The sequence below is a fragment of the Doryrhamphus excisus genome, linkage group LG6 (assembly GCF_037039965.1).
Source record: "Doryrhamphus excisus strain RoL-2023G ecotype Guam linkage group LG6, RoL_Dexc_Guam_v1.1, whole genome shotgun sequence".
NCBI classification, from domain to species: domain Eukaryota; kingdom Metazoa; phylum Chordata; class Actinopteri; order Syngnathiformes; family Syngnathidae; genus Doryrhamphus; species Doryrhamphus excisus.
In genome coordinates, this window is record NC_136362.1 from 12,636,873 (window position 1) to 12,659,556 (window position 22,684).

Sequence of the window (22,684 nt, forward strand, 5' to 3'; positions counted from 1 at the left end):
GCTAATGACTGGGTTTTTCAACAGGACACTGCATAACCTCATTTTGACAGACACCCTGCACATCCTCTGTAAGATCCAACAATCTAAAATCTAAATTGCAAATTTTCAACAGTTTTTAATTTTTTTATCAAGTGTACCTGTTCCCTTTATGTTTAGGTATAAAAGTAATGTTGGTGTCCTTAAATGCAGTAGATGCATTTGGATTTCTTTTTTATTTTAGTAGTTGGAGATTGGGTGTTCTCAGAATTATGTGCATCACTTTAGAAATGCCAATATATTTTTAACAATGGAAAACCTCATGGAGTGTTTTATAATTTAGCATTTTATGTAAGAAAGTAAAACAAAAAAATACTACCCATGGAAATTAAATGAAACTGGATGTATTTGGTAAACTAAAAAATTCACAGCACAATGTTATTGAAGTGCAAAAAAATGTTTTGTTCGGTCAGGTAAACATACCAATTGCCACAGTAACTAATGACGTACTGTTTTTCATCTAATACAGGTGCAAATTGACATTGAGTTAAATGATTTCAACATGATCTAGACAATAAACAAAGTGATGCAAAAGAGAATTGTGGGTTTTGGTTGTAATGCAATCTTACATGGTGAAGATGTGATACAACTTGTTGCGTGTTTTTTAATACCTTGCAGCACATTTTACTGTTACCGTCTGTATGCTGCTAAGTATTTGACTGTAGTGCCTGTAAGTGCTTAAACCCTAATAAACACTAAGATACTCTTCGTGTTGTAATGGTTTGACGTCATGGAAATTATGAATAATATTTGCAGTTACGGTTCCATATTTGGGCGAAACAGTTTTTTTTTTTAAAGACAAGGAAAGGGCTCATTTCCATTCAGGCAGTCAGCGAGGACGCCATATGTTGATTACCGGGGGCCTTCGCAACACACTTCTACAAGACAAGTGAAGATGGCGGATGTGTTGAGTGTTCTACGCCAGTACAATATCCAGAAAAAAGAGATCGTCGCTAAAGGAGATGAAGTTATATTTGGAGAGTTCTCGTGGCCAAAAAATGTCAAGACCAACTATATAATCTGGGGGTAAGTCAGCTTTTGTTTTATTCACATATATAGTTTGCAGGCCTGCAGTAGTAGGCCTGCAGCTTATGTATCGGTAATGCTCCAGAGAAAGGTATGGCTAGCTGTAAGAAGCTAACACCAACTCACATACTGTATACACGTTGTTTTAAGTTAACGGATTCCCTTTGCGTATATGTCTACCACCGTCATCCCTCATGTAATAGCCATTACGCACATCTCAATGAGATGTACAGTATAGCATTGTAAACTTACTGATGTGTACAGTAGCGAACCTAAGTAGAAGTAACTTTCGTCTTTAGGATAGAATTCTGTTTTGAGTAGCAGAATGTAAAACTTTTCTGTGAGCCGTGTGTATGTTTTGCAAATGTTTACTTCACATTGTCCGTTATCCCTCCAGAACTGGTAAAGAGGGCCAGCCCAAACAGTACTATACATTGGACTCTATTTTATTCTTGCTCAACAATGTGCATCTTCCACATCCGTCCTACGTGCGAAGAGCAGCAGTAAGTGTTGTGCACGATTATGTCAATGTCAACATGTTTTCAATCTTTGTAGCACATCAGCAATTACTCAGTAGCCACTTTTGATTGTTAAAATTTATTGCCCATTATATTTTCATAGACAGAGAACATCCCTGTTGTTCGAAGACCTGATCGAAGGGGCTTGCTGTCGTACCTCAATGGCGAGAGTTGTAAGTAGCATAAAAACAGGGAAACTCATTCACAAGTTATGTCCCTTAATGATAAAATTGCCAAAAGCGCAATCATATGTGTTAGTTTCTCAATTTTTTTCTCTTTACAGCGACATCGACTAGTATTGACAGAAGTGCACCCATAGAGATAGGTCTGCAAAGACCCACACAAGGTATGTTTTTTTTTGTTTATTTCTATCGGCTTGAATGTGTTGTTGCCCAAGATGTGTTAATTCAAACTTTCAGTAGTGGGTTGTCGGGACACTTAAGAACAGATGCCTGTGTTGTTAAATTGACTATTTTGACATCACAGATAGTACTAAACCAAAAGCATGTGACACTTGTTAGGAATGGAATATTTTGCACTCTGTTTTGAATTAGTCATTGGGATATAAGGCTCCATCCCGTGTTAAGTTTCGTCAGCCAGACAGAGGTCAAAAGGGTGGCGTATCTACAAACTGCGCTCCAACTGTCTTGTAAAAGTGTTGTTTATGTGTTAGATAATCAAACGTGTTGCAGTGCTCATTCAAAACTAAAATATTCCCTTACTAACACAATATTTGCATTGCTTTGATCTCTCTCAGTGAAAAGAGCAGCTGATGAAGTGTCGTCAGAAGCCAAAAAACCCAGGATTGAGGTGAATAGTTTTTCTCTCGACTTAACAAAAATATTACAATTCTATGAAAAGTAGCAATTTATTGTTGCTAGGGGTGTCACAAGACACTTTGTCCACAAAGCGATACATGAGATTGGGCTTTCAAGGATACGTTTTTAACATTGCTTTTTAAGTACAGTGATTTTTTTTTTTTAATGTATCGCTATCTACAAATTTAATGTATACTACATTGCCTTGCATTACTCTTCTGCACTCTGGTGTATGCCAGCGGCCCTGCCTCCACCCACAGAGGGCTCACTCCATTCATGCCGTTTTTCTATGGCACAAACATGGCATGGTGCTGAAACCAATGCACAATGTGAACCATCCTTCCGTATGTTTGGAGGCGGGAGACGAGGAACACACACAAGCACATTGCAATACATGAAGGCTGACAAAATTATCAGGTTAATTTGTATTTATTGTGTGATTAATTGATTCCTTTATTGTCCCAGGCCAAGTGCCAACAAGACTTTTTTTCTGAACGAGAAATGTTGTCAAGTTTTAATCTTGCGAGATCTTGTGACCCCCCTAATTGTTCATCTTTAGTACATAACTAATGTTTTGTGGTATTGAGCATAATAAGAGGAGGTGTGCCATAGTAGAGGGTTGCTCAATTTTCCCATCACTGGCGTCATGTTAGTCTATTGGTCACTAACTCGTAAATCAGCCGGGATTGTTGCAGTTAAGGAATCCACCCCATTATGTTCCAATCGCTTCAGAATGCAATGAACTCAAATAAACTCTACAGACAATAGTTTTGAAGTTTCGTTAGGTAGTGCGATTACCTGTGCAAAAAAGTGACAAACTGCAGAAAAACATGCTAACAGGTGATTATTTTTCAAAGTAAAATATCCTGCAGGTATGCATGAATCAAATAACTAATTTATTGTTGCCCAGAAGCAAATGAGCCAAAGCCCGGTACTGGATGTGGTTTCCTGTAAAAGATTTAACAATAACTAATATTGTGGTCTTTGTATTCACCTTCAGGATGAGGAGCGTGTGCGTCTGGACAAGGAGCGTCTGGCTGCTCGTTTGGAGGGCCACAAAGAAGGCATTGTACAGACCGACCAGATCAGGTATTGTTACATATTCTCTACAAAGTAAATACATCATCTTAAACAGTTTCCCCTCTGGTTTAAAACAATTCATAGGTTTTTTAATAGTGTGTTGATGACATGCTTAGGTCAATTAGACAGACATTGTAGCATACTTGGGCCTTGTCCACACAGAAATGAAACAAAACATTTGTATTTGTTACTGAAATGTTACCTGTCAACACAGGATTGTATCAACATTATCCAAAAAAAATGTTAGATTTGGTTGTGGCTGGGTGTGTCGGACGCAAGACTTAATAGGTATTTGTACGATGTTGTTCTGTCTAATGCATAACAAGTCACTTCGCATTCCGTCCCCTGTACTGCAGTAGCAGGCAGACATTTGTCAGATGTGTGGGCAGGGAGTGTGAGACATTTTGGCCGTGTTGAAATGAAAGTGTCACCCACACAATTGCAGTCCTAAACCCACACGGAGAACTGAAGCAGACATGAAGTCAAGAAATTACCGAACCCAACTTTGGGGTAGACGGAGCTCTTTTCTATGCAGTTTGTCGTCACTAGGGTCAGGGCGGGTATGCTGAAGCCTACCCCAACTGACTTTGGGCGAGAGGCAGGGTGCACCCAATCCATTTTATCTAATTGTGTGTGACAGGTTATGTATCCAACAACACCACAGCCCTGCTAAACTTTTGGTTTAGACATGGTAGAGTTTCCGTGTAGGTGCTTGCCAGAGAAGACAATGGAGGAGCTTCGCACAGGGAACTTCAAATTAGACTGTTGCCTCAGTCATAGGACCAAAATCCAAACCTTTCGGTTTGTTTTCCACATTTTTCGGCAGAGAGCAAACACAAAAATTGGTTGCCTAATTTCACACCTGATGGTGGGAAGGCACTCCAGAGATCCACATTTTTAACAGCAATGTTCCATATATCCCCTTTTTAAAGAACTGCATGTTGTCTCAAACTGTCTTCTTCCTCCTGCAGATCTCTGTCTGAGGCCATGTCCGTGGAGAAAATTGCAGCCATCAAAGCCAAGATTATGGCCAAGAAACGGTCCACCATCAAAACGGATTTGGATGATGATATTACTGTAAAACAGAGAAGCTTTGTGGATGCTGAGGTGGACGTGACCAGAGACATTGTCAGCAGAGAAAGGGTGTGGAGGACAAGGACAACTATTCTCCAGAGCACTGGAAAGGTCAGGGTCCATGTGGCATTAATAGCATTCAATCAGTTTGCGCTTTCTTTGCAAAAAGATGTTTTTATCTGTAGAATTGAATACATTGTGTTAGGTCGGGTACTTCACTTGTGTGTGGTTGTTTCAAGGCAAAAAAACGTGGCACTCAGCCATTAAAAATGTAAGGTAACCTTGAATTTTCAGTAGTTATACCCTAATATGCCTGTAGGGGGCGTTTTTTACTACAATATATTGAATGGCAAACGTGAATTACAATTTAGTGTCCATCATATTAATGTTGGTTTCCCGGATGCATATTTTTATTGACCTGCTGACTAAAATAATGAAAAACATTTGCCTTTGTGGAATGAATGAACACCATATTTTTTTCTGATCTTTTGCAGAACTTCTCCAAGAACATTTTTGCCATTCTTCAGTCGGTGAAAGCCAGAGAGGAAGGGCGTGCTCCAGAGCAAAGACCAGCACAGAACGCTACTCAAGTGGTAAGAACATTGTCTAAATCAGTGGTTCTGAACTGGTGTGATTGCGGGACACACCATCACCACTTCCAGACAAGCTGCGGTGTAAATTCAAATTTTCAACTTAAATTTCTCAAATATCTTATGAAAAGACAATACAATTTGAGGCACTGCAAAATGAAGAACAATTAAGTTTTCAACCACAAACTCAAAGGTTATTTAAAAGTATCTGTAAAGATCTTGAGTACATGGTTTATCTTTTATTCTAATTAAGTCAGCAGTGGGCATGGGCCGGTTACCTATTTCAAGATATAAAAAAAAAAAGTCACGCTTTCAAAACGGCTACAATTGGAGTGGTCTTAACCATTTATTCTCCACTGAACAACAATGTTAACAATGCCTCATTTGCTAACAACAGTCACGTGACCCAGAAACAGAAATGTGTGGAAAATTGTGACCTGCCACTATGAAATAATACAGTAAGTAAACTGATATTCTTGCCCAAGATTATAATACCAGAATCTCATAGCGGCGCATGCCTACTCTGTAGGCAAGTTTAATAGTAATCGTCCCCTGCCCTGCCTGGGGCAATATTTTTTTTTAAAAGGGCGTGAAACACAACCCAGTTCACTTTCCCTTACTTATGAGTGGAATTCCCCCACGCAAGACAACTTGAGCTGTAACAGTGAGATGCTGTCACTGTCTTTATATGGTGCAGCCGTATCCCTCGCCTGCTCATGGGACCTGAGGCACGAGCAGCACTTAACAATACCCTTCTCAAGCAACACCCGGAAACATGTCACACAATGGTGTTTCTGCTGCCTTATTCAGGGAAGAATGTATATTGCATTTATGGACATTGGACTATTACTTTTGTTATTATTTTTGTTGTTATAAGATTCAATTGTGAACTTTGTTGTATTGTTCAATACAATTCACTTAACTTCAATTCATGAACTTGTTAATAAAAATATATTGGACAGAAATTTGTGTTTTATTCTTATCGATAAAGTAGCATGAATTGCTATATAGGTCAAATTATGGGGAGATAATCGAATCAAATCTGATTTTAAAATGAATCGTTAGATTAATCGAGGCATCGAAAAACTATTTTGTAGATTAATCAATTGCAAAATTTAATCATTTAACGCAGCCCTGTTTTGAGTATTTACTCATTATTGATTTCACTGGCTCTGGAAAAATTACTGTTGGTAACAGTCTGGCTTACTGCCAAATACCACATCTGTCTTTGTGAGCAAGTATTGATTATCTTAATATTATGTTACTATAATCAGCAATCTTCTTTATTTTTCAGGACCCATCGCTAAGGAACAAGCAGCCTGTTCCAGCTGCGTACAACAGATACGATCAGGAGAGATTCAAAGGAAAAGAGGGTGAGTTATTATAGCTCCTATTACTGTGGGTGCCAGAACCTGTTTTAATGCGCTGTGCGTGTGTTGAGCCATTGAGCAATCATTGCTCGCTAATTTAGAAAAGCCTCAAATTATCCATGACAGTTTTTCAAATTGGGCCATTTCACTGTGTTACTTATCTGTTGTTTTTATGCAGACAGTCACACAAGTCACCAAAGTTTACTTAAGAGGTCCAAAGTTGCTGTATGCATTAACTGCTTCTGTGTTTTAAAGAAACACAATGGCATTTGAATCTGTTGTCAGACACACACCTTGCATCGTTACAGGGACAGTTTAATGAAGAGTATGCTCATTTTTCAGCCCTTTGTATTGAGTTGTGGACTAAGCTTTCTAGTTCTTCAGAATCTGCACCTATTCAGCTGTATTTCTTTGGAATTTGTGGGTACTACAAAAACGGTCCGTTTTACTCCACCCACGGCCTCCCAGCAAACACGCCCACTCTGCTGTGATTGGTAACACTGCAGCATGCATAGAAACACTTGGGTTTGTGCTGCTAACTTTATCGAAGTTGATAATAAACGGCAATTCATCTTTTTTAAATGTTGGCTTTTAACATACAACCATATGTGTCGGATCCCAAATCCGATCCACAAGTAGAGACTGGACAGTCTGAAGTTTCTCAAGAAAATAGGTTACTTCAAGACATCTCTCAATGGTAAGTAGCTTTAGCATTTTAGCTGGGGTTTTTTTTTTAGCATTTTTTCCATTTAGTTGTGGGAAACGGCTATTAGCAAACCCGCTCCCTGTATGCAAGCGTTTTTGCTCCATGACTTGACTTCCATGATGTGCCTTTGCTAGCAGAGCTTGTTGGAGGACAGAGTGCTTATCCGGTCTACAGACACGCCCATATAAGGACATCCGCCCCTCTGTGACATCACAAAGGGACAGTTTAACGATGCCTTTTGAAACCAAGCGTTTTGAGGCTTCCCAAACAAAAAAATGTGAAAACCTCATTATCTGAAACTTCGGCATCATTTAACACGAGAATACAACATTCTAACTACATTTATGGGTCAGAATAGTGGAAAAAGGCATAATAGGTCTCCTTTAAGGCCAATGCTGACTGTTATTTTTACACATACTTTCACATTGCTGTGACAATTCTAAATTGTAATTCTCGCTTTTCTCGCTTTTTTTTCTTTTTTTAGAAACGGAGGGTTTCAAGATCGATACCATGGGTACCTACCACGGCATGACTCTAAAATCAGTGACGGTAAGTGCAAAGATCCTCTAATTTAAAGGAAAACTGCGCTTTTCTTTTTAATTGCATCGTCATCCACAATCGTTGACATTAAAAGTCGGTCTGGATCTGTCAACAAGTTTTATTGTCGACTTCCTCATTGCAAAGAAGTGTAAAAATGCCAATACAATCTTGTCCATGTATTCAACTCATAAAATATGAGACAGGATTAACATTTTATTTATTTAACTTTTTTTTTTTAAAAGTGACATTTGCATTCATTCATTTCAACTCAAATCACAACAGCAGTTATCTCATGACACTGTACAAAACCTATATATATACTATACAAAACAAGATGTTGTCTTAAACACTTTCATTTGTTTAACTTATCGTATATTTTAAATCATCAGCATCCTTTTCATTTGTTAGAAAATTTTACATATTTTCTTGTTATTTTGATGGGTCTTCCAGTATTCAAGTATTTTATTGGGTGGAATTTGGTGTGACGTTATCAGATTGGCATACTTGCAGGCTGTGAAAGGCACATACCAGTGGTTGAATAGGGACCCTCTGGGTGGATGGGTGGGTTTTACCCCGAGCTGGTTAAGGCACACTGCCACATGCACGTCCTCCAGGTGTAATTGGGGTACGCGCAAAGATAATCTGTAGATTTTATCAGCTAAGTCTGTTGAGAGTACATAACCAGTCCCAGAGCAGAAGGTGGGATATTTAGGGTTTGGATATTCCTCTCGGGACATGTACCACTTGTTGTTTTTATATCGATTAGGTGACGAGTTTTCTATTATTTTGCCTGTATAGTAGTTTGTCCTGGGCTTCAGGTCTGGTCTCAGCAGCTTGTGGATAAGGTAGTCTGTGTTGACGAACATGTCGGTGTCTGTCTTCATGACATACCCAGCATGTGGGCAGTACCGTGCCACCCAGTGCAGACCCATCAAGGTTTTTAGTGTCAGGTTGTTGTATGAATCCAGAAAGTCTTGCTGAATTATATCATGATGCTTGCGACTCTCTTCTTGGAGTTTCCTGTCTTGATGAGTTCCCACGTCCCCCGATCCTTTCCCCAGCAGAAATAGCCGGATGACTCCCACGGCTGGCACCAAACTCTCGTTTGCCCAAGTCTGCCTTATGACACACCTCGCTTCCACTTCCGAGGCCCGCGTCGCTATTATGAACACCAGAAATGGGGCTGATTGACTCTTTTGACATTTGTCTGGTTCATTGATTATATAAGGGAAAAGACCAGGGACGTTTTCTGTTGGACCTACAGTGGAGATGTTTAGCTTCTCATGTGAGATTGTGTTGTTTTCAACAGATGAGTTGTTTGCAGTAAGTTCTTCAGCTTTCAGCTGAAACAGTTCAGTGAGACTTGGATGCCAAGTGTGAGGAACAAGAAAGTTCAGCAGAGCCAGCAGGACAAGGAGAAAGGCAAAGTTGGCAATATGCGAACAGCAGTGGCGTCTTTTCCATTGCATGGTTGTAGCAGCACTTAATCAAATTGTTTTGTATCCGGATGGCCGTCTTGTTTTCTTTTGTCATCCGATTCCAGGCGCAATGTGTATGCTGGCTTTAATGTTGTTGTCACCTAGGTAACAGGGAGAGAATTGGGTATATTGGGAGTATTTAGCTTACACTTTAATGTTAAATTCAACATCACCAGACTTTATTTACGATTGAAATTTTATGATAAAATAAATTCATTCATTTTCTACCACTTATCCTCATGAGGGGGATGCTGGAGCCTATCCCAGCTGTCTTCGGGCAAGAGGCGGGGTACACCCTGGACTGGTCGCCAGCCAATCACAGGGCACATATAGACAAACAACCATTCACACTCACATTCATGCCTATGGACAATTTGGATGTTTTTGGAATGTGGGAGGAAACCGGAGTCCCCGGAGAGAAAACCCACCGCCATGCAGCCCGGTAAAATAACGTAAACATTTAAACACATTTTGAAGCACCACTGTATATACAGTCGAAACTATTCAAACCTCATTGTACATTCTATTTATTTGCAAAGTTTATAAACATGTAGTTTGCAATACATAACAAACTTGCAAATATATAATTTTAAAAGTTACAATTTCAAAGGGGAACTTCACTTTTTATAAATTTTTGCCCATAATTCGCAATTCTTGTGAAAAATGAACACATTTCTTTACCTTTTTTGAGCATTTTAGCTAGCTAACAATGGACGTCAATGGACGTATTTTGATGCTAAAGCCCTCACAAAAAACGAACTTCTATATTATACCAAGCTACAGCGATATAATAATTATTATTATTGTAGCAGCTAACACGAACAACTAGTTTTATCTGGCGGGCTAACGCGACGCTTTGCTAGCAGTTAGTGTCAGCGTCACTCACAGAGGGAAGAGCGGTTGGCAAGCTCCCAACGTCGCAACGAAGACTCGGCGGGATGCTCGTTTGTTGTCGGCGGTTTTTTATCAGACGACTAAAGTACGCGTCTTGTGCTGGAACACATAGCGATCCTACGGAGAGCGGACGTCGTAAGTGTTGTTGATGTATCTATGCCGCTGTTATATGACGAAAGTAGCATAAGCTAAATGCTCCATGTGAACTCAATACGTCGAGTAAAAGTTTCGGTAATGTTTTAAATCGTCACAATACGGCAGGGGACTATACATATTACATGTTAGCATCAAAGTGCAGTGTTATCGCACGATCACAGCATGTATATCAAGCAAAACAATTACTTGGTCGACATAATCGTGTTTCTCTGAATGAACTTACCAACCGGCAGTTTTTTTAGATTGTTATAATCGTATTAACTTGTTTTTTTTGGCGTTGTAATGCATATAAAAGAGGAGGAAATGTGTGTCCATGTTTCACATAAAATTGTGACTGACGGACGAAATAAAAAAAAATAAGTGCAGTTACACTTCAGATAAAATAGCAAGAATACACATTACATTAACACCATGGCTATTTGTTGACCCCAGACTTTACAAAGAAAAAAAAAATAGCATTACCTCATGGCTGAGCCTGCATGTCATGGTTGTGTAGTAGCAAACATAAAAAGCTCCATGATAAACCAGCAATAAACAAGGATCTACATCCACGTGTGTCTGCTATACAAATCGGGGCATATGTGTCTTGAAGAGGAGTTTGGCCTGTTTTTATAAAGGGCTGAAATGAAAGCCGCAAACACCCCTTAACTGGTTTGACTTGTTGCGATCTGTTTTGACACCCGCCTGCTTTCTTAAGATACGGTAAGATATTGTAATCCCCATTGTCCATACTTATATTACTGTTGTCGTCCAGTAATATTAGACGTTGAGCATTTATTGCAGGTGGAAAAATTGAGAACATAAGATTTGATTTAGCACCTTGTTGTGAAGCATATCAAGGAACTGGATAAATATTGAATGACTTGGAGCTATTTGGAAAATAAGGCAAGACAAAGCAGGTTTGTTTGTATAGCACATTTCATGTACAAGATAAATCAAAGTTAGTTCCGTAAAACATTAAAACCAAAGGCAGGGAAAAAAAACTTGTTTAAAGCATCAAAATTGGATACAACGTCAAACAATTCTGCAGTAACAGACTCATTGCAAAATGCTTGATTGCAGTTGTTGCTGCTAAGAGTGGCCTAATTTAATAGGTTTAGGGGGCAACCACTTTTTTGCACAGGCTAATGGGTGGGTGGGTGGGTCTATTTGGAGTTGTTCCATATGCATGTTGTTCTTTTCCAGTCAGTACAGATTGGTGGATGTCCTAGCTCATTGTTTTGAACAGCGCTTGGTCGTGTCATGAGGCGCTGCACTATGGCCAACTATGCCAGAAAATGTGTTATTTGTGCTAGCTGCTACAAAAACAGTGTGGCTGTAGCTTGGTTTATTTATATACATGTCAGTTATGTAAGTAGAACATATTTGACATGTTTTAGAGGTTTGTTTGTTTGTTTTGGGGCTTTATAGTCAAAATAGGTGTCTCATTGCGTGCATTGGTAGCGCCCACTTTTTTTTTTAGCTCTTTTTAGAATGAGCAGGAAAAAAAGAGGCATGTGGTCATGTTTCACAAAGGGATTTTCCAAACAAAGTTTTCTTTTAAATGTCAGGAAGTTGTTTCAGACTTGAAGATTATTCTTTTTATAAGAGTGGCTTGATTACAGCTGGTTTTTGGAGCAGAGACATATTTTCAACATGTATGAGATCTGAGGCCATGCCATTTGAGACATTCTTGAAACGTCATAAGTGGCGTATAATGTCTTCCAGGTTTTTATTATTCTATTATTCATTGGCTAACAGTGTGTCATGCTATTTGCTCTGGGTTGACCCAGTGACTGATAATGAGGCACTGACTCGAATTCTGGATGTCGTCTGTGAAGAGTCAACGCAAAGAAACAGTCGAATACAAATTCAAGCGCGATTGACGCAGGAGGGTTGTTAGCCTTTCAACAGTAACAAACTGGTTGCGTGTTATTGTTAAGACGTTCCAGGCATAAAATACACAAACTTGATGCATCTTTCATCAATGGTCTATAACAACATCAGTACAATAACTACAGAAGATGCAATTGTGTTCTCTCTCTTCAGGAGGGAGCATCTGCAAGGAAGGCCCAGACCCCTGCAATACAGCCTGTGCCTCGCCCAGGTAATGTATCATATATATATATATATATACATATTATTGGTCTGATGTACTGAACATGTCAGGTATTGATGCTCCAGTTTGTGTATTGTTTTCTGTAGATCTTTTAATATAGCATAATGCTTGTTGTAAATACTCATGTATGGATCCGTTTTATTTTCTAGTTTCACAAGCCAGACCACCACCAAATCAGAAAAAAGGTAAATTTGAACAATTATATGATATTGATCACCTTCAATCAATTGTGTGACATTTTCATACTTGTATTTCCACTTGAGGTTTTTATCTGAGCATGAGTCTCAATTTCACAGTTTGACCATCTTCTTCTCCCCACAGGCTCTCGCACGCCCATCATCATCATCCCAGCAGCCACCACCTCACTCATCACGATGCTGAATGCAAAAGATCTCCTACAGGACCTCAAGTAAGTCGCCAATCAGGTCGCCACCTCTACAGAAAATTAAGCCGGGGCTTTGTATCCCGCCAGGCTCATCACGTCTGATGAGAAGAAGAAGCAAGGCATCCAGCGTGACAATGAGGTTCTTCTCCAGAGGCGCAAAGACCAGATCCAACCTGGCGGCAACACACTCTCCGTCACTGTCCCATACAGAGTCATCGACCAACCTCTCAAACTAGCGCCACAGGACTGGTAAGATTTGGTCCATGTTTTAGTTTGAAGGTTTTTTTTTTGTCACTGAAGTGGATCTTTGTTGGCCAGCTTGGGATAACTCATTTTCCTCCTCTACAGGGACAGAGTGGTGGCTGTGTTTGTGCAAGGTCCTGCATGGCAATTCAAGGGGTGGCCGTGGCTGCTGCCTGATGGTTCTCCTGTCGACATATTTGCCAAAAGTAAGTAAGACAACAGCCGAACAAGAAAACTTGGAAACTGTCCATCCTCGGTCTGTATGTACGTGAACGTGTTTTGAACGTGTGATGCTTCCAGTTCGAGCCTTTCATTTGAAGTATGACGAGGCCAAAACTGACCCCAACGTGCAGAAGTGGGATGTGACCGTATTGGAGCTGAGCCGCCACAGGCGCCATCTGGACCGGCCCGTCTTTTTGCGGTTTTGGGAAACCCTCGACAGGTATCAAGTCTTTGCGTCAACTCATCTATTTTTGTTACACACTTTGAACGTTCCATTGCCGTGATTACGAAGTGATGATTGGCTATTACTAATTACTGTAAATTCTGGTGTCTAAGATGCTATTTTTTCATAAGCTGTGAAGCCTGCTTGTAAAGCAGTGCAGCAAATTTATGGATACATTCTAATCTAGTGACATCTCCTTTACTTCAGAACTACCACTAATTGTTTAAATACTGGCAGGAGCCAATCATGAGCTTTCAGTGCACTCAAAACAATAGTCGGTCATTATGCATAACAGTCTGATTCACAGTGTCATCTTTCAAAGAACACTCAAAACACAAAATTCTTCACCATGCAACATAACTCTCAAAAGGTGTATATAGAAATATACAAACATATCCCAATAAGATTTAACAACGCATTTGAGCATTGGGGTTCTGCAATGACGTCAGCTTCCCTATGGGCTTTAGTCTCTGGGTCCTTTATGATTGGCTCCTGTCAAGTAAAGAGCAGTTTGGTCCTAATGGACTTGTGAGCGCTACATTATGGTATGTTATGACGTGGACACGTGCAGGTTATACACCGGAATTTACTGTATTACAGCACATCTACCTACATCATTTATTGGTGTATTGGTCTATAAAATTTTATTAATGTATATAAACTTCTTGTGTCTTGTCTCTGTCCTCCAGATACATGGTGAAGCACAAATCTCACCTCAGGTTTTAAACTCAGATCACAACGTCCAAAACCCAGAAATCCTCACGAATATTCACCCCTCTTCCTCCGCTCGGCCATCTCCATCCGTGGTGAGCCGGCCGTGCAAATCCGCCATCCCGTCGTCCAACATGACATGCTCCTAGCGAAGAGGAATGATGGAGCACCACCCTAGCGGGTTCCTTCCCTGAGCACTTGTAATGCAAATTTTGTTTTTCCGACAGAGAGGATATTGAAGAGGGTTTTGTTCTGTTTTCGAATGTAACCATGTAGTCCAAAGTACAAAAAAAAAACTGGGTTTAGATCATGTCAACCAGGTGACATCCTGTTTTAGTGACATCCATTTTAGCACCAACTTGTTGCTTTCAGTGAAGAGGAACAACGTGACTCATTTAACACACTTTCCGCTGAGTTTGAGGTGAGAGACATTTGTGTTGCATATTTTTTAATATCTATTATTTGGGGGTGTTGGCAGCCTGATGTGCATAACATGCTTTAAGCAGATGGAGCCGAGACAAAAGCGTTCAATACTTCAGAAAGCAGCTTCTGCTTCTTTTGGCACATCCCTTTTGACGCGGTCATACCTAGAGCTGGTTCATTCAAATATTTTGTTTCATTTTGATGTCATCATAGAGCAGAGAGAAATATGGAAGAGATTGCTATAAGGCATTAAAGAGATGGACAATAAAGCCTCTTATGAAACAAGTCTGTGTGTTTGCTGCTTTGTTTTTTTTTTGTTTGTTTGTTTTTTATGTCTATTTTTATGTAATGTTTTGTGTCCTTAGGAGGGTTTTTTGGTATTTGGGGACTCAAAAGTGAAATCATGGTTTCTCCCTGAGCACTCTTAGTGGTCATAAATGTTCTCGTAATATTTTTTTTATTAGTATTCCCATAAAATTATGGCTCATTTGTTTTGCAAATTACAACTTTAATTTCGATGTATTTAATATTTCAACTCTGCCACTAAAATGACTATTATTCCTCACATTATACCCTTGTACAATTGTCAGATTATTACTTATTTCTCCTAATACAGTGGTGTCACACTTAAATATTTCAGATGATAAATATTTTAACATTGGCCTTTTTGCGTAAAACCGATATGCCGATATTGTCTAACTCTCAATTTCCGATACCAATATTATACCAATATGTATGTAGCATGACATATCTTGTGTGGTTGAATGAACAAGTATGTTTTTTTTTAAAATCCCAAACTACATGGCATGCTGTGTAAAAGTGATTGCCATCCTTAACAGCAACAACTGCAATCAAGCGTTTGTGATAACTTGCAATGAGTCTCTTACAGCGCTGTGGAGGAATCGCCATTCAGCCAAATTTGAGGCTTTTCCAGCATGAAGTACCTTTTTAAGGTCATGCCACAGCATCTCAATAGGATTCAGGTCAGGACTTGGACTAGGCCACTAAGTCTTGCACACGCATACTCCACGCTAGTGATCTCATGTTTCAGTGTACCGTTCCATCTTGACATGTTTTCTAAAAAACAAAAGTGAACCTTGACTACAAACATTTGTCCACCTGTGCTCGAATGCAACACAACATCGTTCATTGAAATGATTAATATGATCATTTTGTTGTTAGCTCTATTTGCAACCGTCATCCGGGTTGTGTTTGTTATTTCAACATAAGCAAGCAGACATTGCAAAAGTCCCAAAAATCCTGAACAATTGAGTCATTTATCCTTTTTCTTTCAAGGTCAAAGTTGCAGTGGTTCCAAGCGTGGTCAAAACACCAAAAGAAATTTAACACTAAAGATGCCACATGTACTGTACATTCTACTGTACATTATGATGGTAATGTCACTATTAGGTCAGTTGATTTGAAAAGTATTTCTGCTTAGCAGGTACAAAATGTATTCAGTATTCAATTTTGATTGAACATTTTTCACTTACATCTTGCATTACACCTCGGGACGCACGGTGGAGGAATGGTTACAACGTTGGCCCCACAGTCAGGAGATTCTAGGAAAATCTAGGTTTGAATCTCTGCTTATACATCTCTGTGTGGAGTTTCCATGTTTTTCGGGTATTTATCCGGGTATTTATCCCACATTCCAAAAAAATGTGTGTTAGATTACCATGCCTCTCACCCAAAGTCAGGTGGGATAGGCTCCAGCATACCCTTGTGAGAATAAGCAGCATAGAAAATAGATGAGTGGACATTGTAACTCTTTTTTTATATTTTATTTAAACTGAAATTTTAATAAAATTAGCATAATAGCTATAGTCTGGCCACAATAAAAGGCCACTACAATGTATGATGAAAATGTCTTTATTTACACCTTGCAACATGGCTCGTCAGTGCAAACAGCGTGCTATCCCGAGCATTGGATGTCCGTGTTTGCTCTTTGAGCTGGCAAGGGGGGGTACTTACTAATTATTAACTCGTCCTGATCTGATTGAGAGGATTTTGTTCAGATTTGTCAGAGAATATTACAATTCCTGACAAAATGTCTCCCAGGTGTCTTGTATTTATCCTTCTGTGGTATCCCGCGGCTCTTGGTGGTAAGTCAACCCCCATTTTTGATCGTTTGTAAACAATAGAAATGAGTGTCTTTTTTTTTTTTGTGACATTGTCAGCCCAAAGTGTGGGAGAGTCCTGTCGTGCTCCCCAAATGGATGGAGGTTTTTTAGTGCCTGAACAAGAAACCTATTTGCATGAAAGCAGCCTCACATATGCTTGCATGGACGGGTGGAAACCAGCAGTGGACGGTTGGTGGGCCACCAGCGTGTGCCTGAACGCCTCATGGTCTCACAGACCGCAATGTATTGGTAAGCAACACTTTGGGGGCAATGTTGGTATTTGAAAGCGCTAGTAATATGTGTATTTTGATGACTTACCAGTTTGTAGTTTCTCCCTCTTCGCAGGGTAGAGAGTGCGGCATCAAACCCGCTTTCGGTGTTTAACTTGTTGTAACTTGATTACATCGTGTTCCCACCGGTAAAGGGCCAGGGTCACCGCAACTGATGTTGGCAGTAACAGTACCTCATTGGACAGAACTTTGATGACCCCAAATTGGACAGATACCAACACATCAAACATATTAATAACCGCATTCTTAGTAAAATAATATTTTTAGTCCGTTTATTTACTCTTTAAGAAAGATCGTAACATGGTTGATTTTTCTGGGTGTTAACATTATTGCCTTACTGTAACAGATTCATTGGGTTTCCATTAATTGTTATGGGAATAATTGATTTGGTTAAAGTTCTTTTTGGTTAGAGTTTTCTGGAATAGATGAATGATGGTAACCAAGGTGCTACGCAACACTTGAACATTCGGTGTTAAATTTAAAGTACAAAGTACAGCAAACATACGGAATTGTTGAATTTAGATTCATTGGGTTTCCATGAATTGTTATGGGAATAATTGATTTGGTTAAAGTTCATTTTGGTTAGAGTTTTCTGGAACAGATGAATGATGGTAACCCGAGTTCAATTCCACCCTCGGCCATCTCTGTGTGGAGTTTGAATGTTCTCCCCGTGCATGCGTGGGTTTTCTCCGGGTACTCCGGTTTCCTCCCACATTCCAAAAACATGCTAGGTTAATTGGTGACTCCAAATTGTCCATAGGTATGAATGTGAGTGTGAATGGTTGTTTGTCTATATGTGCCCTGTGATTGGCTGGCCACCAGTCCAGGGTGTACCCCGCCTCTCACCCGAAGACAGCTGGGATAGGCTCCAGCACTCCCGCGACTCTCGTGAGGATAAACAGTAGAAAATGAATGAATGTTTTTTTTAGTTGGGACCTGATATTTTCCTGAAACTTGTTCTACTGCTGCTACTACCTGGTATTCAGTATAATCATTCATTCATAGACACATCAGGGAACAACAGCAACATCTAACAGGTTTTTGTTGGCAATCTCCAAACAAAAAGCTCATTCATTCATTCATTTTCTACGACTGCGGGGGTGCTGGAGCCTATCACAGCTGTCTTCCCACTCACATTCATACCTATGGACAATTTGGAGTCGCCAATTAACCTAGCATGTTTTTGGAATGTGGGAGGAAACCGGAGCATGCAAACTCCACATAAAGATGGCCGAGGGTGGAATCAAACTCGGATCTTCTAACTGTGTGGCGTGCACGCTAACCACTTGAGCACCGTGCAGCCTCAGTGTCATTCATTGAAAACGTATCCTATTGCCCCCCCCCCCCAGATGAAAGCTGCTGCCTTCCACCAATGATTCCCAATGGAAAATACACGGAGAGTAGTGAAGGCTGGTACAAGGAAGGATGGGTACTTGAGATCAAATGTGATGAAGGATACCAACACACAACCCAGGAAGCAACAACCACGTGTAGAAATGGAGCCTGGTCCTCCTTACCAGTTTGTGAGCGTACGTCCCGTCCCTCCACTGGACCGCATTCCAACCTTACCTGCTAATGATTCATTTGTTTATTTCCAGGAAGTGGAAATTCTTGCACGGTGCCACCTAAAATTTCCCACGCTGTCATCATTCTTCAGAAGTACCAGGAGATATTTGCAGCAGATTCTGAGGTCCGATTTGAATGTGAAGAGGGATACGGTGTCCAGGGACCAGACACCAAGAAGTCCATCTTCTGTTCTGCTGGAGCCTGGAGTGAAGCCCCGAAATGCTGTAAGTCCATTTCATTGGATTGGAGGGTAAAATGGCTCTTTTCATAGTAAAGGTTGCCGACCCCTGGGTTAGGGCTAGGGTTAGGGTTCAGGTTAGGGCTAGTCTTTGGATTAAAGTTAGGGATGGGGTTAGGGTTAATGCTAGGGCTAGGGTAAGTGTTAGGGATGGGGTAGTGTTAGGGCTAGGCTTAGTTTTAGGGTATGGTTGGGGTTAGAGTTCGGTTTAGGGCTAGGGTTAAGGTTGGGGATGGAGTTAGCGCTAGGGTTGGGGTTAGGGCTGTGGTTCGTGTTAGGGTTAGGTATGGGGTTAGGGCTAGAATTAGGGATGGGGTGGTGTTAGGGCTAGGCTTAGTTTTAGGGTTAGGGTTAGAGTTCGGTTTAGGGCTAGGGTTAAGGTTGGGGATGGAGTTAGTGCTAGGGTTAGGGTCGGGGTTAGAGCTGTGGTTCATGTTAGGGTTAGGTATGGGGTTAGAGCTAGGATTAGGGATGGGGTAGTGTTAGGACGAGGCTTAGTTTTAGGGTTATGGTTAGGATTAGAGTTCGAGTTAGGGTTTAGGTTAGGGATGGGCTTAGGGCTAGGGTTGGGATGGGATAGTGTTAGGGCTAGGCTTAGTTTTAGGGTTATGGATAGGGTTAGAGTTTGGGTTTGGGCTAGGGTTAGGGATGGGGTTAGCGCTAGGGTTAGGGTTGGGTTCGGGCTGGGGTTAGTGTTAGGGCTAGGTATGGGGTTAGGGCTAGGGATGGCTTAGTTTTAGGGTTATGGATAGGGTTAGAGTTAGGGTTAAGGCTAGGGTTAAGGTTAGGGATGGGATTAGCGCTAGGGTTAGGGTTGGGTTAGGGCTGGGGTTAGTGTTAGGGTTAGGTATGGGGTTAGGGCTAGGAATGGCTTAGTTTTAGGGTTATGGATAGGGTTAGAGCTCGAGTTCAAGTTTAGGCTAGGGCTAGGCTTTGGGTTAGGGTTAGGGTTGGGGCTCCAAAGCCGCATGTGGCTCTTCAGCCTCTTTGTTGTCCCATCTATTTCCCCTTAGTGAGCGTGGGGGTAAAATGGCTCTTTTGCTAGTAAAGGTTGCCGACCCCTAACCTATGCCATTTTTGGAACATCAATAAACATGTCCAACGTCCATTTTAGAGGAATTTATTGATGTGTTATGCCAAGGCAATGAGGAATACTACATGAAAAATGCACAAAATCAGATATTTCACGTTATATCACTATATAACAAAATATTTCACTTCAAAGTAATTAAAAAAATACATCTGTAAACAATATGTATATTTGTACTTTTTTTTAAGCAAAATCCCAAGTACAAGACGTTGGGCATGATGAAGACACATCGGGTGGAGTGACAAAACCTGTTGATCCAAGTAGGTTATCAACATGTTATATGTATGTTTATTATCCACACTATTTCATGACTAAGTTGTTCTCTGTTTACTGTCAGACAGAGGACGCGGGCGTGGTACTCACACCGGTGGTTCCACAGTCACTGAAACAGGTGGGAGACATTATTTGCCAGTAAAACTGGTGACTATAGGGGTGTTATTCTATGTCTAGAGGACTCTAATAATGTTTAAAAACCTATTTAGAAGGTCGTAAACAAGTTTTGTTCGCTAGTACTATGAAAATATAGAATTTTTAAATAAGGAATTCTACTTTGCGGAAATTCCCAATGGGGTTTGGAACCAATGAACTACAATAAACAAAGGATTACTGTATTCTTTAGTCACTGAAACAGGTTGGGGGACATTATTTGCCAGTAAAACTGCTGTTGTCGTGCAATTATATAACTTTATTTTCTGTTATTATGACTACTATATTGGGTAATACAAGTGTAATGGTGACTATAGGGGTGTTATTCTATGTCTAGAGGACTCTAATAATGTTTAAAAACCTATTTAGAAGGTCGTAAACAAGTTTTGTTCGCTAGTACTATGAAAATATAAAATTTTTAAATAAGGAATTCTACTTTGCGGAAATTCCCAATGGGGTTTGGAACCAATGATCTACAATAAACAAAGGATTACTGTATTCTTTAGTCACTGAAACAGGTTGGGGGACATTAATTGCCAGTAAAACTGCTGTTGTCGTGCAATTATATAACCTTATTTTCTGTTATTATGACTACTATATTGCATAATACGAGTGTAGTGTGACTATAGGGGTGTTATTTTAGGTCTAGAGGACTCTAATAATGTGTAAAAACCAATTTAGACGGTAGTAAACAGTTTTTTTTTCCGTGAGTACTATACAAATATTACATTTTTAAATAAGGAATCCTACTTCGAAGAAATTCTGGAAGCAATGAACTGCAGAAAAAAAGGGATTACTGTATTCTTTAGTGTATGTAGTGTATGTTGAATTATAAAACGTGTATCTTCTTTTTGTCTCGTAAAGGATCTGCAACAACTTCCGACAAGACCGACAGCAGTAGCACACCTCTGATGGTTACAGGTGACAAAATGCGTACATTTCCCAACCTTGTGTTACTAATACACTCTGTGAGTACAACTGCGTTCTCCATGTCCAAATGTCCTTGTTAGCAGCCTATTAGCTTGCAACCCCAGTTATGATGTCATCAGTGGTTGACGCTATCGTTTTTTGATAACACAGTTACTCTACAAATGTTTTGATAGTTTTACAATAGTTTTGCATTCATTAAATCATCCTAGATGCACATAAATAATAATGACAAAAAGGTATAAATGAGCATTTAACGTCACTTTTGGACCACCTTCTTTGTCAAATGCTGGCATTTGCAACCTTCTTTGGTTATAACTATATTTTATAAAACTATAAAAGCGTGTTTTGTGGTAATATTTTTGCATTTCTGGAATTTTTATTATTTTTTTAAGGAAAAAGGATTAAATAAGAGTACATTTCAGTGAGAATCAGTACATTTCAAGCATCATTTTCACAAATTTTAGCCAAAATATATACCTAATGAGTCCACATTTACTTGTCACTCCCAGGTTGCTGTGGCGCATAGGAAAGACGCAGGCAGAGCTCTTATAAAATGCAATCAAAACGTATGAATGTTTTTTTTTTCCACATTTCAGTCGACAACTGCGGAGCGTACCCACGCATGCCAAACGGCGATGTCGTGAGAAAGAGTCCAATGTTTATCAAATACGCTTGCAACGCTTTTTACAAAAGGGTTGGTCCTGATACAGTGGTTTGCTACAACGATGGTACCTGGTCAGAAGTACCAACATGCAAAGGTAAGGCAAAACGAATGTCATTTTACTTGTAGACCAGTGAGATTAAAAACTTTATTTAGTCATTGATAATCGGTTACTTACTTTAATTGTACACAGAGGCCTTTTGTGAAGTTGACCTGGATGAGTATGCAAATTACCATATCAAAGAATCTGGAACAATAATCCTAAAAGAAAGAGAGACCAGGGATGTTCCGTGTGTGTGGCGGAACTGGATCAGCCGCATTCGGTGCACAAAGGGGAAAATCAGTGTCAGCAGGTGTAAGTATGCATCGTTTTTGTACATTCAACTACAATTGTTTGCTACTATTGCTAATGTATTGTGTTGTTTAGGTTGTCATTACTTGGACTACTACTCCGTAAGTGTTTTTTTCAGCATGGTCATTCATCATTATCTAGTAATAATGTTTCCATCACAATTGTTAACATTATTTTCTGTCTTCCATGTGGCACCCAGCAACTCTGTCACTAGTCCACGATCCCCAAAAGAAGACAAGAAATCAATAAATACAAAAATTTCTTTATTTTCTGAGACGCGTCAAATGAAAGTAATTTTTTGAGCCATGTAAAATGTATATGGGCTGATTCATTTTCATATGAAAGTTTTTTTTATGAAGGCAAATGTATTTGTATTGCACAATTTATACACTAGGCAATTCAAAGTGCTTTACAAGA

The 22,684-nt window shown here is 39.9% G+C and overlaps 3 protein-coding genes across 5 annotated transcripts; 2 read left to right on the forward strand and 1 right to left on the reverse strand.

Annotated features, from left to right (window-relative positions):
- The first annotated feature begins 865 nt into the window (after positions 1 to 865).
- On the forward strand, positions 866 to 14,877 carry cdc73 (cell division cycle 73, Paf1/RNA polymerase II complex component, homolog (S. cerevisiae)). Its single transcript, XM_058069202.2, has 17 exons — positions 866 to 1,062; positions 1,460 to 1,565; positions 1,684 to 1,753; positions 1,864 to 1,926; positions 2,338 to 2,390; positions 3,399 to 3,487; positions 4,450 to 4,663; positions 5,047 to 5,145; positions 6,437 to 6,515; positions 7,703 to 7,767; positions 12,315 to 12,372; positions 12,534 to 12,569; positions 12,706 to 12,793; positions 12,857 to 13,018; positions 13,118 to 13,218; positions 13,313 to 13,454; positions 14,147 to 14,877. The coding sequence occupies exons 1-17, from the start codon at positions 932 to 934 to the stop codon at positions 14,181 to 14,183; spliced, it is 1,593 nt and encodes a 530-aa protein (XP_057925185.1). The 5' UTR covers positions 866 to 931; the 3' UTR covers positions 14,184 to 14,877.
- Positions 7,519 to 17,131, reverse strand: LOC131126549 (beta-1,3-galactosyltransferase 2). Of its 3 annotated transcripts, none has more exons than XM_058069206.2 (2): positions 17,033 to 17,131; positions 7,519 to 9,337 (listed from the first exon to the last, which is right to left on the reverse strand). In XM_058069206.2, the coding sequence occupies exon 2, from the start codon at positions 9,225 to 9,227 to the stop codon at positions 8,163 to 8,165; it is 1,065 nt and encodes a 354-aa protein (XP_057925189.2). In that variant the 5' UTR covers positions 9,228 to 9,337; positions 17,033 to 17,131; the 3' UTR covers positions 7,519 to 8,162. The 3 variants fall into 3 exon arrangements, with proteins under 3 accessions (XP_057925189.2, XP_057925187.2, XP_057925188.2); XM_058069204.2 differs by lacking the exon at positions 17,033 to 17,131 and adding an exon at positions 10,749 to 10,978; XM_058069205.2 differs by lacking the exon at positions 17,033 to 17,131 and adding an exon at positions 10,123 to 10,854.
- On the forward strand, positions 16,552 to 22,541 carry LOC131126548 (complement factor H-related protein 1-like). Its single transcript, XM_058069203.2, has 11 exons — positions 16,552 to 16,696; positions 16,772 to 16,963; positions 18,354 to 18,533; positions 18,603 to 18,794; positions 20,087 to 20,158; positions 20,236 to 20,289; positions 21,189 to 21,245; positions 21,851 to 22,012; positions 22,109 to 22,270; positions 22,343 to 22,368; positions 22,467 to 22,541. Exons 1-11 carry the CDS (start codon positions 16,642 to 16,644, stop codon positions 22,479 to 22,481), a joined length of 1,167 nt encoding a protein of 388 aa, XP_057925186.2. The 5' UTR covers positions 16,552 to 16,641; the 3' UTR covers positions 22,482 to 22,541.
- The last annotated feature ends 143 nt before the right edge of the window (positions 22,542 to 22,684 follow it).